At 38.1% G+C, this 13,283-nt stretch overlaps 3 protein-coding genes across 7 annotated transcripts in view; 1 reads left to right on the forward strand and 2 right to left on the reverse strand.

Annotated features, from left to right (window-relative positions):
* Positions 1-13,283, forward strand: part of tyms (thymidylate synthetase) — a 13,435-nt gene continuing 152 nt past the window's right edge. The window contains exons 1-7 of one of the 3 annotated variants that reach the window (XM_034862001.1): positions 1-380; positions 1,136-1,209; positions 2,001-2,175; positions 2,883-2,984; positions 3,109-3,284; positions 3,382-3,453; positions 3,526-3,695. In XM_034862001.1, the coding sequence (XP_034717892.1) occupies positions 149-380; positions 1,136-1,209; positions 2,001-2,175; positions 2,883-2,984; positions 3,109-3,284; positions 3,382-3,453; positions 3,526-3,663 (969 nt within the window). In that variant the 5' untranslated portion in view covers positions 1-148 and the 3' untranslated portion in view covers positions 3,664-3,695. Of the gene's footprint in view, positions 381-1,135; positions 1,210-2,000; positions 2,176-2,882; positions 2,985-3,108; positions 3,285-3,381; positions 3,454-3,525; positions 3,837-13,283 lie in introns of those variants that run through there. The other 2 variants (XM_034862002.1, XM_034862000.1) reach the window with 2 other exon arrangements.
* On the reverse strand, positions 3,987-10,823 carry enosf1 (enolase superfamily member 1). Of its 2 annotated transcripts, XM_034861998.1 has the most exons (15): positions 10,597-10,823; positions 10,400-10,502; positions 9,517-9,632; positions 8,455-8,541; positions 8,333-8,359; positions 8,164-8,236; positions 8,028-8,066; positions 7,759-7,841; positions 7,553-7,675; positions 6,634-6,768; positions 6,117-6,158; positions 5,905-6,034; positions 4,663-4,756; positions 4,506-4,587; positions 3,987-4,101 (listed from the first exon to the last, which is right to left on the reverse strand). In XM_034861998.1, the coding sequence occupies exons 1-15, from the start codon at positions 10,675-10,677 to the stop codon at positions 4,009-4,011; spliced, it is 1,308 nt and encodes a 435-aa protein (XP_034717889.1). In that variant the 5' UTR covers positions 10,678-10,823; the 3' UTR covers positions 3,987-4,008. The 2 variants fall into 2 exon arrangements, with proteins under 2 accessions (XP_034717889.1, XP_034717890.1); XM_034861999.1 differs by lacking the exon at positions 3,987-4,101 and having other exon boundaries at positions 4,506-4,590; positions 4,659-4,756.
* LOC117937786 (tyrosine-protein kinase yes-like) overlaps positions 10,909-13,283 on the reverse strand; it is a 22,935-nt gene continuing 20,560 nt past the window's right edge. For both annotated transcript variants that reach the window (XM_034861996.1, XM_034861997.1), the window contains exon 12: positions 10,909-12,498. In XM_034861996.1, the coding sequence (XP_034717887.1) occupies positions 12,290-12,498 (209 nt within the window). In that variant the 3' untranslated portion in view covers positions 10,909-12,289. The remainder of the gene's footprint in view (positions 12,499-13,283) is intronic.

A 13,283-nucleotide genomic window follows, 5' to 3' on the forward strand; every position in this document is an offset into this window, starting at 1 on the left:
GAAGAAGAAAAAAGCAAGGCGCGCTTTTTTTTAGTAGTCTCGCGAGTTTTTATTTCGTCAAAACGGAAGTCTTCTTTCTTTACCCGGGAAATATTAACTGGTGTTCAAACAACACACAGTACTTTTCCGTGTAAAATTGTTTGCTTGTATGTTCACAAAAATGCCCGCAACTTCAGAAATACACACAGCAAACGGTTGTAAAATGGAGGAGCAGAAGCAGCAGCCCGCGGAAGAAAAGAAGAACTTCGGGGTTTTCTGTGATGAACGCGGGTATCTGGATCAGATCGAGTACATCATGCAGCACGGCCGCAGGAAGGGAGACCGAACCGGGACAGGAGTCGTCTCTGTGTTCGGTGCTCAGGCCAGATACAGCCTGCGAGGTTTGTAATGATCTATTACTGTAGCTAAATGTTCAGCATGCTGGTAAACAGTGGTGGAGGAAGTAACGTTATATAGGTACGTCCTTCACTAAAGTATTACTATGTAATAAAAAAATACTCCTACATAGCTAAGAGTCTGCATTCAACATTCAAAAGTATCTGCAAAATGAACTCAAAGTATCAGAAGTAAATTATGCAGAATGGCACTTCTCCTAGTGTCATACTGTTGTATGACACTAGGAGAAGTGCCATTCTGCATAATTTACTACATACATCTCATTATACATAATGAGATGTATGCTCAAGCTGGTCGTTTCAACAGTGCATCATTTTTTGTGAAGTAAACACGTTTTGTTAAATCTTAATTTGCAAAGTAGCCTAACTAGGAAATAAAAGTTTCAAACGTAGTGGAGTAAGAAATTTAATTTAAAAAAAGGAAATTGGTTCAGAATGTTATTATACTGTCTTTATCTATTTCTTTCTTGCTAAAACTGCTGCTGGAATTTTCAATTTCCTTGCGGGAGTCATCCCAAAAGGATCAATAAAGAGAAGTCTAAATACAGGGATGATATTGGTCGTATAGAAAACCGTATCAGCAGTATATAGTTTGTCCACCAGGGACCACTGAAAGGTTTCTTTGTAATAGATTACCCATATAGGTCTTATTCATAGTTTTTATTAACCAAATTTAAGCGATCTTTATAATCAAGATTGTTTGTCGTAATATCAAATAACCTGTTCCTGTTTACTTGTAGATCAGTTTCCCCTGCTGACAACCAAGAGAGTGTTTTGGAAAGGGATCCTTGAAGAACTGCTGTGGTTTATTAAGGTAAGGATGGTTGTGTGCGTCTCTCCTCTAGTGGTATAAAGCCATTAGAGTTTGACCGATTTTAAAGGCTGATACGAATATTTGGTTATTTAAAAATCCAACATGCTGATATATTGCTAGAAATATTAAAAAAAAAAAAAAAAAAAAAATCCAGAAATACGTTACAAAACACAGATTTCCCTAACATTAGTTATTTGTAGTTAAAAGTTCTGATAAATAAAATTTATAAAAATACAAACTTAAGATATGAAACTTAAAGTCCTTTAAACAAAAAACACATTAACAAAAAAGAAAAAGTGATGCCAGCAGGGACGTGGTAGAGTGCCCTCTGGTGGGCAAACTATGCAACACCAAAGCTCACAACATGGTTGACAGTCCGTTTTTTTTTAATTTATTTATCAGAATCATGTCATTATAAATGATTCTGGTGAATTAACTATTTTATTAAATCGGCCATTATAAATGCCGATGCCGTTAGATTGGGAAATGCCTATTATCTGCCGGCCGATATTATGATCGGGCCATGCAGATTGTTTTGGGTTTAATGGCTTTTTATGGATTGTAAAATATCCATATTTGGAAAAAGAAGTACCATGGCTTTCTCCATTACATTAGATACAGACACCTCAGATTAAAATCTAAAAAACTAAACCGAAAATCTCTACATCATGGCTGCTTGCCTGAAAAGATAGCTGAGAAAATATTTCTTTTGTAATTTGGGTGAACTCACTCTTTAGGTTCACATGCAGGTTTTGTGTCAAAAAGCAATATTTCTTTCACTGTGGTCACAGGGATCAACAAATGCCAAGGAGCTCTCAGAGAAAGGGGTGAAGATTTGGGAAGCCAACGGGTCCCGGGACTTCCTGGATAACCTTGGGTTCACAGAAAGAGAGGAAGGCGACCTGGGGCCTGTGTATGGGTTCCAGTGGAGGCACTTTGGTGCAGAGTACTCAAACATGCATGCAGGTACAGTTAATGTACCGCTGCACCCAGCCTTATTTGCAGCGACAAAGGCTTTTTGTGTTCATTGTTTGCTACAAGGATTAAGTGTGTTGTATATACAATCACATATTCCCCTTTTTACATCTACTTACGTTTTAAGAAGAATTTGAAGTAACAAAATGTGGTTTTGGTTTGATTGATCAAAGTCATTTGGAGGTGCTGCCGGCTGAGGCACCATCCAGGCAATTATTCACACAAAGAATTAATGGACATTTTAATTGCGGTATCTTTTGTAAAGACTTTGCAACTGTTTGTGGGAGCTACAGTACATTGACCATTGCAGTTTTCTTTCTAAAAGCAGGATCATCTGACAATATAAAAGTATATTATAAGAGATTAATGCACAATAGAAACATAGCTATATTTCGAATTTTTGCAACCTTAAAAGAAATTGTTTGACATTTTCAAAAATGAATTTAATTTGCTTTCATGCCTGGAGTTACATAAGAAGATTCTTATCACTCTTATGTCTGTAAAGTTAGTATGAAGCTGCAGACAATTAGCTTAGCATAAAGACTGGAAAGGGGGAGGAATAAGCATGATTCACTAAAAGTAGAACTATTCCTTTAAACAGATCATTTTTGGTAAGCCTAGTGCACAATAGCAGCTACACACACAACTGTAATACTGTTTCTCAGATCTTAAAGGATCCTTTTTATAATTTATTTTAGATTATACGGGACAAGGTGTTGACCAGCTGCAGAAGGTCATTGATACTATCAATAAGAATCCAGAGGACAGACGGATCATCATGTGTGCCTGGAACCCCAAAGGTGCGGCATGTACACATTTTAAACTTCTTAAATATATCCCTAATTACTCTAAAGCTCTCTTTAAACCTGATTTTAATGACGTCCTATCATTTTAAATTTCTTTTCTTCTCCTATGTTGTTGCAGACCTGCCCCTCATGGCTCTGCCCCCCTGCCACGCCCTCTGTCAGTTCTACGTGTGTGATGGCGAGCTGTCGTGTCAGCTGTACCAGCGTTCGGGTGATATGGGCCTTGGGGTGCCTTTCAATATCGCCAGCTATGCACTTCTTACCTACATGATTGCACACATCACAGGACTCCAGGTGAGAGTACTGTGCTTTTGTCACAACACATTTTTAGCATATTATCATGCTTACCTCATCTGTCTTATGCTTTTTTTTTCCCCCTCCGTCACTCCAGCCCGGTGACTTTGTCCACACTCTCGGAGACGCTCACATCTACGTCAACCACATTGAACCTCTCAAAGTACAGGTGGGTCAGTTAAAGATGGCTGTCTGTCTCCCCGTTTGATTAAAAAACTTACACATCTGTTAAAATTTGCAGCTTCAAAGGGAGATCCGCCCCTTCCCCAAGCTAAAGATCCTGAGAAAAGTGGAGAGCATCAATGATTTCCGTGCAGAGGACTTTGAGATCTGTGACTACAACCCTCATCCAACCATTAAGATGCAGATGGCTGTCTAAACGTCACAATTGAGTTAGTGTGTGTGTGTGTGATTTTGATGAAATTACACTTTAAGCCACAAATTTCTGACAAAAGTATTTTATCCTGTTACTGAAAGTGTAAAAATGCCATTTAGATCAGTGTAATTATTTCTCATCTAATTTGTAAATAAAGAATTTACATTTGTGTCAGCAAGCAGGAGCATAGCAGCAATACACACTTACATAGGTCTGGACTTTAAAAGTGTCTGCTACATTTCCACTCTTAAATCTTTTTAAATTTCTTTTAGTGCAATCCATTTTCACTCCACTTAACCAATTATAAGTCTAAAAAGGGGCTTGGCTTAAATGTTTAACACAAAGTCCTCATTTGTTTAGGATCGGCTTCCATGCATCTCCGTCAGGGTACTGGTATCTCTGCACTGATGATTCCAGCATCTCACAAGAGTAGCCTGGCTCCTGGGAACAATAAGCACATTTACGCAAGTAATGTACTATAGCACTTGTATTTTTCCTTTTCACTTCTATACCTATATCTAAATATAATTAAAATTATACAATTGTAGTTTGCAGATTATGATTAAAGTAAAAAATTATGGTAATTAAGGTAAGACTTTGATTCCTTTGTGAAATTCACAAGCTACCTGGCACTAATCACACACATGCATTTAATTAATGCATCAATAATTATAATTTAATAAGATATTTTACTGTACATAATTCTAAAACGGGCCGTTCTCCATAATGAGTACTTTTACAGTATATTTTTGATGCTAATTACGTACTTTTACTCTAGTCAAATTTCTAATACAGGACTGCAGAAATCAATTTTGTAACATAGCTGGCATATGTCCTTATCTTACCTTGGGAGGCATGTAGTGGGCGTCATGAATAACCACAGGACTGGTGAAGTGTTCATGTAGGTGATCCACATATTCACACATCCTGAAAGAGAAAGTGATGCTAGTCAGTTACACTGAGGGGCTCCTAACTGGGGACAAAAACAAATGCTGCTCTTACTGGAGACTTCCAGACACACAGATGTAGTCAAACAGAATCAGATGCTGGACGAGCTCGCAGAGACCGACTCCTCCAGCATGAGGACAAACCGGCACTACAAGAAGAGAGAGAGAGAGAGACACACAGACACACTAGTAGCCATATTTTTCATTTGCAGATTTCAAATTAATACCATGTAGCCCTAAAGCCAGGCTGAACCGCATAAAACCTCTAAAAAAAACTCTAGTTAAGTTTTTTTCATTTGACCTCCAATCAGTTGGTGAAAAAAAGTTCTATATTTTGATTGGTCTAATAACTTTTTACTCCATTTTGTTGCTTTCAAGGCTCCAGAAAAAGATTTAGCTTTATATTTATATAGCTTCACTTTTAACTAGGGGTGGGAAAAAACCATGGCGATTCTCTCTGGAATGATTTGATGTTCAATTCTGATTAGTTAATAATTGATTGATGACTAAAAATAGTTGTGATGAGTCGTCGTAAAAAGAACCAAATGCATTACAGTTATACTTTAAATACACTGCATGTTGAATAAAAAAACAACTGTGATAATGCAATTCAATAGAAACCATTGTTGAGAATGGCAGTCCAACTGCTTTAATGGGTTTTAACAGGGAGCTCTCACTCTCTCTCCAATTTATATTCTGTTGTGATAAATTGGGTAAATTATACATCAAAACATTTAACCCTTGTGTTGTCTTCCATTCAACCATGTACTTGTCGTTTTGAAAATCAACACTTTTGACGTTTTCACCTCTGCTATCAAAATTCTCTTTTAATTTTTTTTTTTTTTTTTACCTTTAACGCTTCTTTTCACTACCATTTATGAACACCACTAACATCAAATTATTACCAGTTTTAAACTTATATTTTTTGAATTCATGGTCAGTACACTTCATTTACAGAAAATTATACTCAATTATAGAGTTAAAAAGGCAGACATTGTGAGTTATTTTGAATCATTAAAAGAAGCATAATTACAGAGGGGTACATTTCAATGTTCAGTCTGGTTTATAAACCTTTTTTTATTTTTTAAATGAAACACTGAAAAGTCAATGAAAGTAGACATCCTATCTTTTTTTATACTCGCAAGGCGCGCTGTATGGAATCATCCAAATTAGTTTAAAAAAAAGAAACCCATTCTGTCATCGACATTTGGAGTTTATGTCACATTTGACTCGAAGACAACAAGGGTTAAGGCTTCATTTAGGACTCGTGTGATTGTTGTCGTGTCTTGAGTTTTACCCTGGAACTTGTGGGCCATCAGCAGCACAGCCAGGTTCTCGTTGACACTGCCCAGCCGACAGCTGTCTATCTGGACAAACTGCAAAGCCGAGGCCTGGAGGAACTGCTTGAACATCACCCTGTTGTGACACTGGAAAGGAAGCAGGTACCCAGCTAGAAACTATCAATTCATCAGCCAGTGATATGTATGCGAGAACAAGCAGAGTTCTGACCTGCTCTCCTGTTGCCACCCCAATCCCGAGAGGAGCCAAAGCCTGCAGCAACACAATGAAATATCTTTTATTAGTCTTCAACCGCAGATGGATTACTTAACCAGCCTACCAGGTACAGACCCAGAGGACCGGCAGGCAGAAAAAAATGATCACAAAGAGATGCAAAATAACTTCAAAGAGACACAAAACCACTAAAGAATAAAAGAGATAACCACAAAGACATGCACCCTATCCAGAAAGAGACGCAACGTATCCAGCAAGAGAAACAAAACAACCACAAAAAAAGATGCAAAAAGAGATATGACCAGAGAGACAAAACGAGCAGAAAGATATGCAACATGACCAAAAAAGTGATGCAAAATGACCTCCAAAACTCAAACTACCACAAAGAGAGGCAAACTTAAAAAGACACACAATAACTTGCGATTTGTCTCATCCTGTCTTGCTACTATGTTTAAGGAGTCGTGGTCTGTCTTCAACGCAGAAAATGCGCTGGCAATTCGAACTTCTTTCTAACCTTGGAGATAGCGGCGTGACCCAGGATGTCGTCTGGACACGTGGGCTCCTCGATCCAAAGAGGTTTGAACTCAGCCAGGCTAGACACCCAGCTGATGGCCTCGGCTACGTCCCATCTCTGGTTGGCATCTATCATCTAAACACAAGAAGACTTTAGTATACGGTTGTGTCCTGATGTCTTGTCTAATCTTTGTATTACCTTGTACCTTGTTCTGCTTTGTGCTGTGTTTTGTTGTAAATCTCTTTGCTTCTGTACTGTGTCTTATTTTGTGCTAAGTTCTGCTACTGCGACGACTCTTTAATTTGCAATTAAAAAAAATCCTTTTTTGACATTGAGGCCAGTGGACTACATTTTTAACCCATGTTTAATCAGGGTGGGGAGAAATTGACTTTTTAGCATGAGCCTGTCCCTCTCAGCCTCTACCATAATATCACTTGTCTGCTGAACAACTGTCTTACTAGCTATAGTGGCCCTCCTACACCATCTGGAGTGTGGTCATAACATCTACAGCTTACATCTTATAACTTATTCCCTGTTACATATTGTTCTTATTCAATCAGTCAGTGTATAGGTTATTATGTTTATATTTTATAGTTATAGTTATTATTTATTCATGATCTACTGCCCTGTTCAATCCCTGCACTGTTCCCTTTTGCACACAGTGTACCACAGTATCTTACGTTATCATGGTCATTGCATTTCTATGATTGATTTTTATTCTTATGTACGTGTGATATATGTGTTTGTTGTGTTTTGGTTTTCTTGCTACTGGAGGCCTAAAATTCCCTTTGGGATGAATAAAGTATGGAAGTAAGTAAGTAAGTAAGTATCTATGTGTTTTATTAATTTGCACTCTGCACTTCCTAAATAACTAAACTGAATTAATGTAAATACAATGGTTAGGTGGAAAGAACGTTACCAAAGTGTTACTGGGTCCAATCATTTGCCTTATGAGGCGGCACCTGCGTATGTCATCTTCTAGATCCGCACCGACTTTCACCTTGAACTTGGTCCAACCGCTTTTAAGGGCATCCGTGCAGAGCTTTAGAAACACACAACTGACATTGTTATTTGGATACTATTTGTCCAACCTGAGAAATTACATGTACTTTATAGCACAGAGACCTGTTTGAGCAGCTGGTCTGAGTATCCGAGCCATGCACAGGAGGTGGTGTAGGCAGGATAACCCTCTTTCAGCATGCGATCCTCTGTGAGGCAAGAGAAGCAGTCCAGACAGGTAATAACGACTCGAAGGGAAGTGTGTTTAAATAAAGCAATAGTGGAGTGCTGGGGACTATTCTGCTGGCTAAAAGCAGTTTGGCTCTAAAGAGGCAATTTTATTTAGCAAAATCCCATTCAGCCACCTAATTAACGACTCTTTTTAGTGTGCTCACCCTTGTGCTGCTTGTCATCCTGTGCTTTCATCAGTATGTCTGAATAAGAAAAGCAGAAAGAGTATTGGCTTTGACTACACTGCATTCAAACTGTGCTGGATATACCTATATACTGCACATCAGAAACCAGTCTCACCTAGAGCCTCTTCCTCTGTGAGCGCATCAGTGATGTATCTGAAGTCAATGCATGAGACAATCTGCTTGGGATCCTGAATTGATATACATACATAAGACACAATATTTCCCTTGTAATCACATCCTGGACATATACATTAAAAAACAGATCTAGGTTTCCTGTGACTCACCATGTCAACAAGCAGCTTCCACAGGGGCTGCAGGAGAATGATGACAATAGCTCATGAGTCATAAAGTGTCATGCTTGTGAAGGAAATTGTGTTTTTCTCCTAATGGCTACAACAGTTCCCACCTTGCCCTCTGCCCTCGCCCACAGGTCCCACACAGCATTCAGTACTGCAGCCGTGGCCAGGTGGATCACTCCTTTCTCTGGGCCTAACTGGTTCAAACAAGAGTTTGAAAAAAAAAAAGTCACCTTGACATCCCCTTTATGAGTTGCATAGGCAGTTAAACACTAACAAACACTTAAGTGTAGAATGCTTCAAAAGTGGGTGTTACAAAAAAAGGCAGAATGTGAAAAACCAACAGCAAAACAAAAAACCTGATGGGAATAAAGATGTAGTTAAAGACAACAAAAAGTGTGCAATCATGAACTAGCATTGTGGGAAATTGACAAATTAAGATTTGTTTCTCACATTTCTATTATAAATAACTTTTCTTTGTATCTGAATAGCTTCTTTTGTTTTTTGACTGCATGCATTCTACTTCTTGAAAAGAGTGCAACGTACCATTAAACATGTATCTGTCTTGGCGCATCGGTCTTAATCAGAACATTGGGACCCTATAAACTAGATAGTTTACACATTTTGATACCTTTTGCACACATTATGAATTGCTTTTCTTTGTACTGAAGAGCCTCTTTTGCACGGGCGGGACCTGACACTACTCCTTAAAAAACCTACATGTGTCAAATTTACATGTTGTGTTTGCCCATTATTATTTACCAGAATTTTAATCAGGGCCCTTTTAAAAACTAGATTTGGGGACATGTGGATCCTTGTAATATTATGAGAAAACAACTCAGTAGTAGTGGAAACCTAGCAGTAACATATCATGATGACAGACAGAATGATTTTAAATTATAACCTCCCTGTAACTAAACATGATTTATGTATGTATCTTATAGTGGATGAGAAGGAAGATGCAACATAGATCTTCTTGATATCTTATTAAACTAAGAATAAATGTAGTATGAAGCCATGGCGAGGTAAGAGGATGTTAATCCCTCTCTCCATGTTGGGAAAAGTACAGCAAGGTGCTGAAAGTTAGAAGGATAAAGCAGGCTACATTGTTCAGTGTTATCTATATCTGAATACTATACAGTACACAAACAGATATGTGTGTCTGTTCTTACCCATCTCATCTGACCATCACTGGTCAGGAGGCGGTAAAATCCACGGAAGTCTTTCACAATGTCTTGTAAGTATTTCCCGACAACGAGACCAGCCAGGGCCTCCACAGCACACACCACTGCGGGTTACAACCAACACAAATCGGCTTTAAAAAGGATGACAACCAAACCTCATATATGCCATATGTTTTACTGCATTAGTCTTTGAACACGTGAATAAAAGTTTGTATTGTGTTTAATAAACTGTACCACTAGATGGCGGTGTACGGTTCAACTGCAGTCTATGGTTTCAGCTCTATGTTTCAGCTAATATCCTGTCTATGGGATCAACTTGCACACAAACCGAGAAGAGAACATGGGAAAGAAGTGTTGCCTTCATGTACAGACAAATCTGGTACGAAATCTTATTGATACCTACATTTAACATTTGATAATTAAGAAGCATAATATGTATATTTATCATTTTAGTCGTTTATGTGTCTGTTTTGTAAATGCTTTTACTTTACTTTATTTACGAAAGCTACGATAATTATTTAAGTTTAATATTGTTTATCAAAGCTTCATTCATGAAATAATAGCATTTTGGCATTTAATGTAATTAGCTTATATTTACGGTGTATAGTTTCATTAAACTTAGTTCAATTCACAAATTGGCTGCAATGACTGGAATTTACAAATGTTGCATTCATGCTCCAGATATTCGGAATTCGGGGTTTATTAGGAGCACTTGAACGTATTAGCAACATTGTTGGCCAACCGGCTCTGCAGGCATTTCGAGGCCTAGTGTGTTGGTCGTGTCCCGATGCTAAGAAATATAGTCTATGAGCTTTGTGCTTTAATTGTTTCGAAAGTGCATGTATTTTGTGATTTGTTGTGTAAATCTTACCAATCTCCGTGCCTTTCCCCAGAGTGAATGTGAAGCCGAAGCCTTTCAACCCGCTGTCCGTGTCGATGACCACATATGCGGTTGAATAATCCGGGTCGGTGTGCTGCAGGTTGGAAAGTTAATAAAGGTTTCTGCTAAATGTAAATTCAAGACATGCACGCAGCGCAGTGTTGCTGCAGCTGCACAAACGTCCTTACCATCGCATCAGAGCCGTGCTGCTCCAAAGACGTCGGGAATCGCACATCCCTGACTGTCACATTGATAATTTTGTGCGACATGTTGTCCCTGGGTTACATCCGCATTGACAGATAGTTAAAGAAATTGTAAGTGACACTTAAAAAGTAACCTGTCGAAGTTGACCCCACCCTCAGCCTGCCATTGGTTTAGACATTAGGCCTACAAAACAAATCCAAACATTTCATTTATAAAAGACCACTGGATTTAAAATCACATCTTTATTGTACAAATTCCTCAGTTGAGTCTTCACCCACTTTGTCTCTCCCGCATATTTTTTCAATCTTGTCCAATTTATCAACAATCTTATAAAATGAAGATTTTATCATATACAAAGCCCTTTATTGCAAGCCTACTCGCCAATTAGTGTTCCCCTCATAATACTGTCCCAATGAGCCTATACAGGAGCAAAAATGCAAAGATAAAATCATTGTAAAAAACTCATCATTGCTATACAAATAGGTTCTGTAGAGTCCCAAGTGCTTCAGTTAATCACATTGTAGAAGATAACATGTTGTTTTTACAAATTATTAGGTGGCTTTGTTCATAATTTCCACTTTTAGAAAGAGTATCTTCTGGCTTGGCAATAAGCCACAAGTCCACGAGTTCCATTACTATTTAACTCACTGACACCCTGAACAAAAAATTTTTATGTAAGCATGTCTCTGTAGTGATTGCAGTGAGATTATTCAACCCCAGCATAAAGGGACAGAAAAAGTTATGGCATTGTTATAAAAAGTCCTAGCAGAGACTTCTGGATGATCATGGGTGACTTGACGACAGTTGGGTCGTCAAGTCTTCAAATGAAGCTATAAAAACCGTGTCCATGTGATATGAAAAAAATATGATATAGTCTTGTGATGACATGGGAACATAGAAGAAAATAATATAAAAGGACACACATAATGCATTGTTAAATATTACCAAAGGCATAAAAGAAAATGTCCCATTCTCACTCTAGTCACCCATTTGTATCAAGTTTAAGAAATTGCACTGGAGCTGATGACATATATCTAAAGTTAAGCTGTGTGTAATTTGCTTTTAAATAATCACTGTGAAATGGACGGTGGTGATGATCATCAGTCCCCTGAGAGCTTTTCCCAATTAGTTTAATATATTATCTCTGTTAATTATTCATTGTTTTGATTTATAATTTACCAATATATCACAACAGAATATAATTTGGAGACAAACAGAGAGTGAGAGATCCCTATTAAGCCACATTAAAGCCCAACAGTTGGACTGCCATTCTCAACAATAGGTTTTTCTAGTGGAAGGCATTATCACAGCTTATTTTTACAGCAATGTCCATGAGCACGAATTCAACGTGTAGTGTATTTAACTATGGGTTATAAATGCATTTGTGTCTTTCTACCAGAGTCATTACTGTACATGGTGACACAATACACATTAAAAGAATCAAACATTTGACACAGCTAAGATTTGTGTAGTACCATGAATGAAAACTAAAAAAATATTAAAATAAAATGAAATGATTGCGGACACTGAAAGCAAAAAAAAACAAAAACAGGTAGAGCAGGTAGTGGTTTAAGCAACTGGTTAGCCTCCAGTCAACTTTTTACGAGGTCAAATAAGAGCTTATGACAATGTCAAGCTACGTAGTGTGCTAGGGATACGCAGCAGAGGCCAGGCAGGCTATAGGTTCTCTCCAGGTTGGTACTGTGGCTCTGTGGCAGTGAAATAGTCCTCCAGGAAGGACTGGAGGTACTCAAAAGTGGGTCTCTCGTCAGGGTCCTTCTTCCAGCAGAGCTTCATCATCTCGTGCAGGGACTCGGGGCACCCCTGGGGGCAGGGCATGCGGTAGCCTCGCTCCACCTGCTCCAGTACCTCGCGGTTCACCATGCCTAAGGAGAAGACAAGAGGCAGAAAAGTCTGTCAGAGCTTTTAATCACTTTTTAGGCTTAGGTTTCTGGAGATTTCTTTTTCAACAATTCCTTTTTTTGTATATAAAATGTAAAAAGAAATGAAAGTGAAAAATGCGTAAATGTTGTAAATTCTTGGATCAGATCAGATAAACAGAACAGAAAAGAGGTTCAAATAAGCTTAACAGTTACCTTTTTTCTTTAAAAAAAAATTACGTTATCAGTTAAGTAAAATAAAATAAAATAGATTGACATTTTGGGAAATATGCCTGTTTGCTTTCTTGCCAAGAGTTAGATAAGAAGATGGATGCCACTCCCATATCTGTCCAATAAATTTAAAGCAACAGGAGACCAGTAGACAGTGTGCTTAGCATAAAGACTGGAAACGGGAAAGCAGCTAGTCTGGCACTGTCTGAAGGTAACAAAATCTACCTACCAGCATCTCTGAAGCTCACTAATTGTGTTATATCTTGTTTGTTGAATTTGTACAAAAACTGAAGTCTCTGCTAGTTGCTTGGCAACCTCATGACTCCAGAAAGTCCACTTTAAACTTGAGTTAATGGGCTGCTAGCTGTAGCTCCCTATATACTATCTAGTGTAAAGACATGAGTGTATTGATCGTGTCCTCTAACTTGCACTAAGCAAATATTTATATTTCCCAAAATGTCATTCCCTAACAATGATCAGAATAGTTTTTTTCATTCATTTTCTGTCAGTGGACTAATCTATTAACTGTTTCAGTGCTACGTCTGGTAGAAAGTGGAGCT

Source organism: Etheostoma cragini, chromosome 22 (genome assembly GCF_013103735.1).
Source record: "Etheostoma cragini isolate CJK2018 chromosome 22, CSU_Ecrag_1.0, whole genome shotgun sequence".
Classification (NCBI taxonomy): Eukaryota; Metazoa; Chordata; class Actinopteri; order Perciformes; family Percidae; genus Etheostoma; species Etheostoma cragini.

Coding starts and splice junctions, on each gene's coding strand:
- enosf1 (XM_034861998.1), bottom strand. CDS start 10,677: ATGTCGCACAAAATTATCAATGTGACAGTCAGGGATGTGCGATTCCCG. Junction 8,542..9,516: donor GTGATGGTCAGATGAGATGG/GTAAGAACAGAC, acceptor TGTTTGAACCAG/TTAGGCCCAGAGAAAGGAGT. Junction 8,067..8,163: donor CACAGAGGAAGAGGCTCTAG/GTGAGACTGGTT, acceptor TTTCTTATTCAG/ACATACTGATGAAAGCACAG.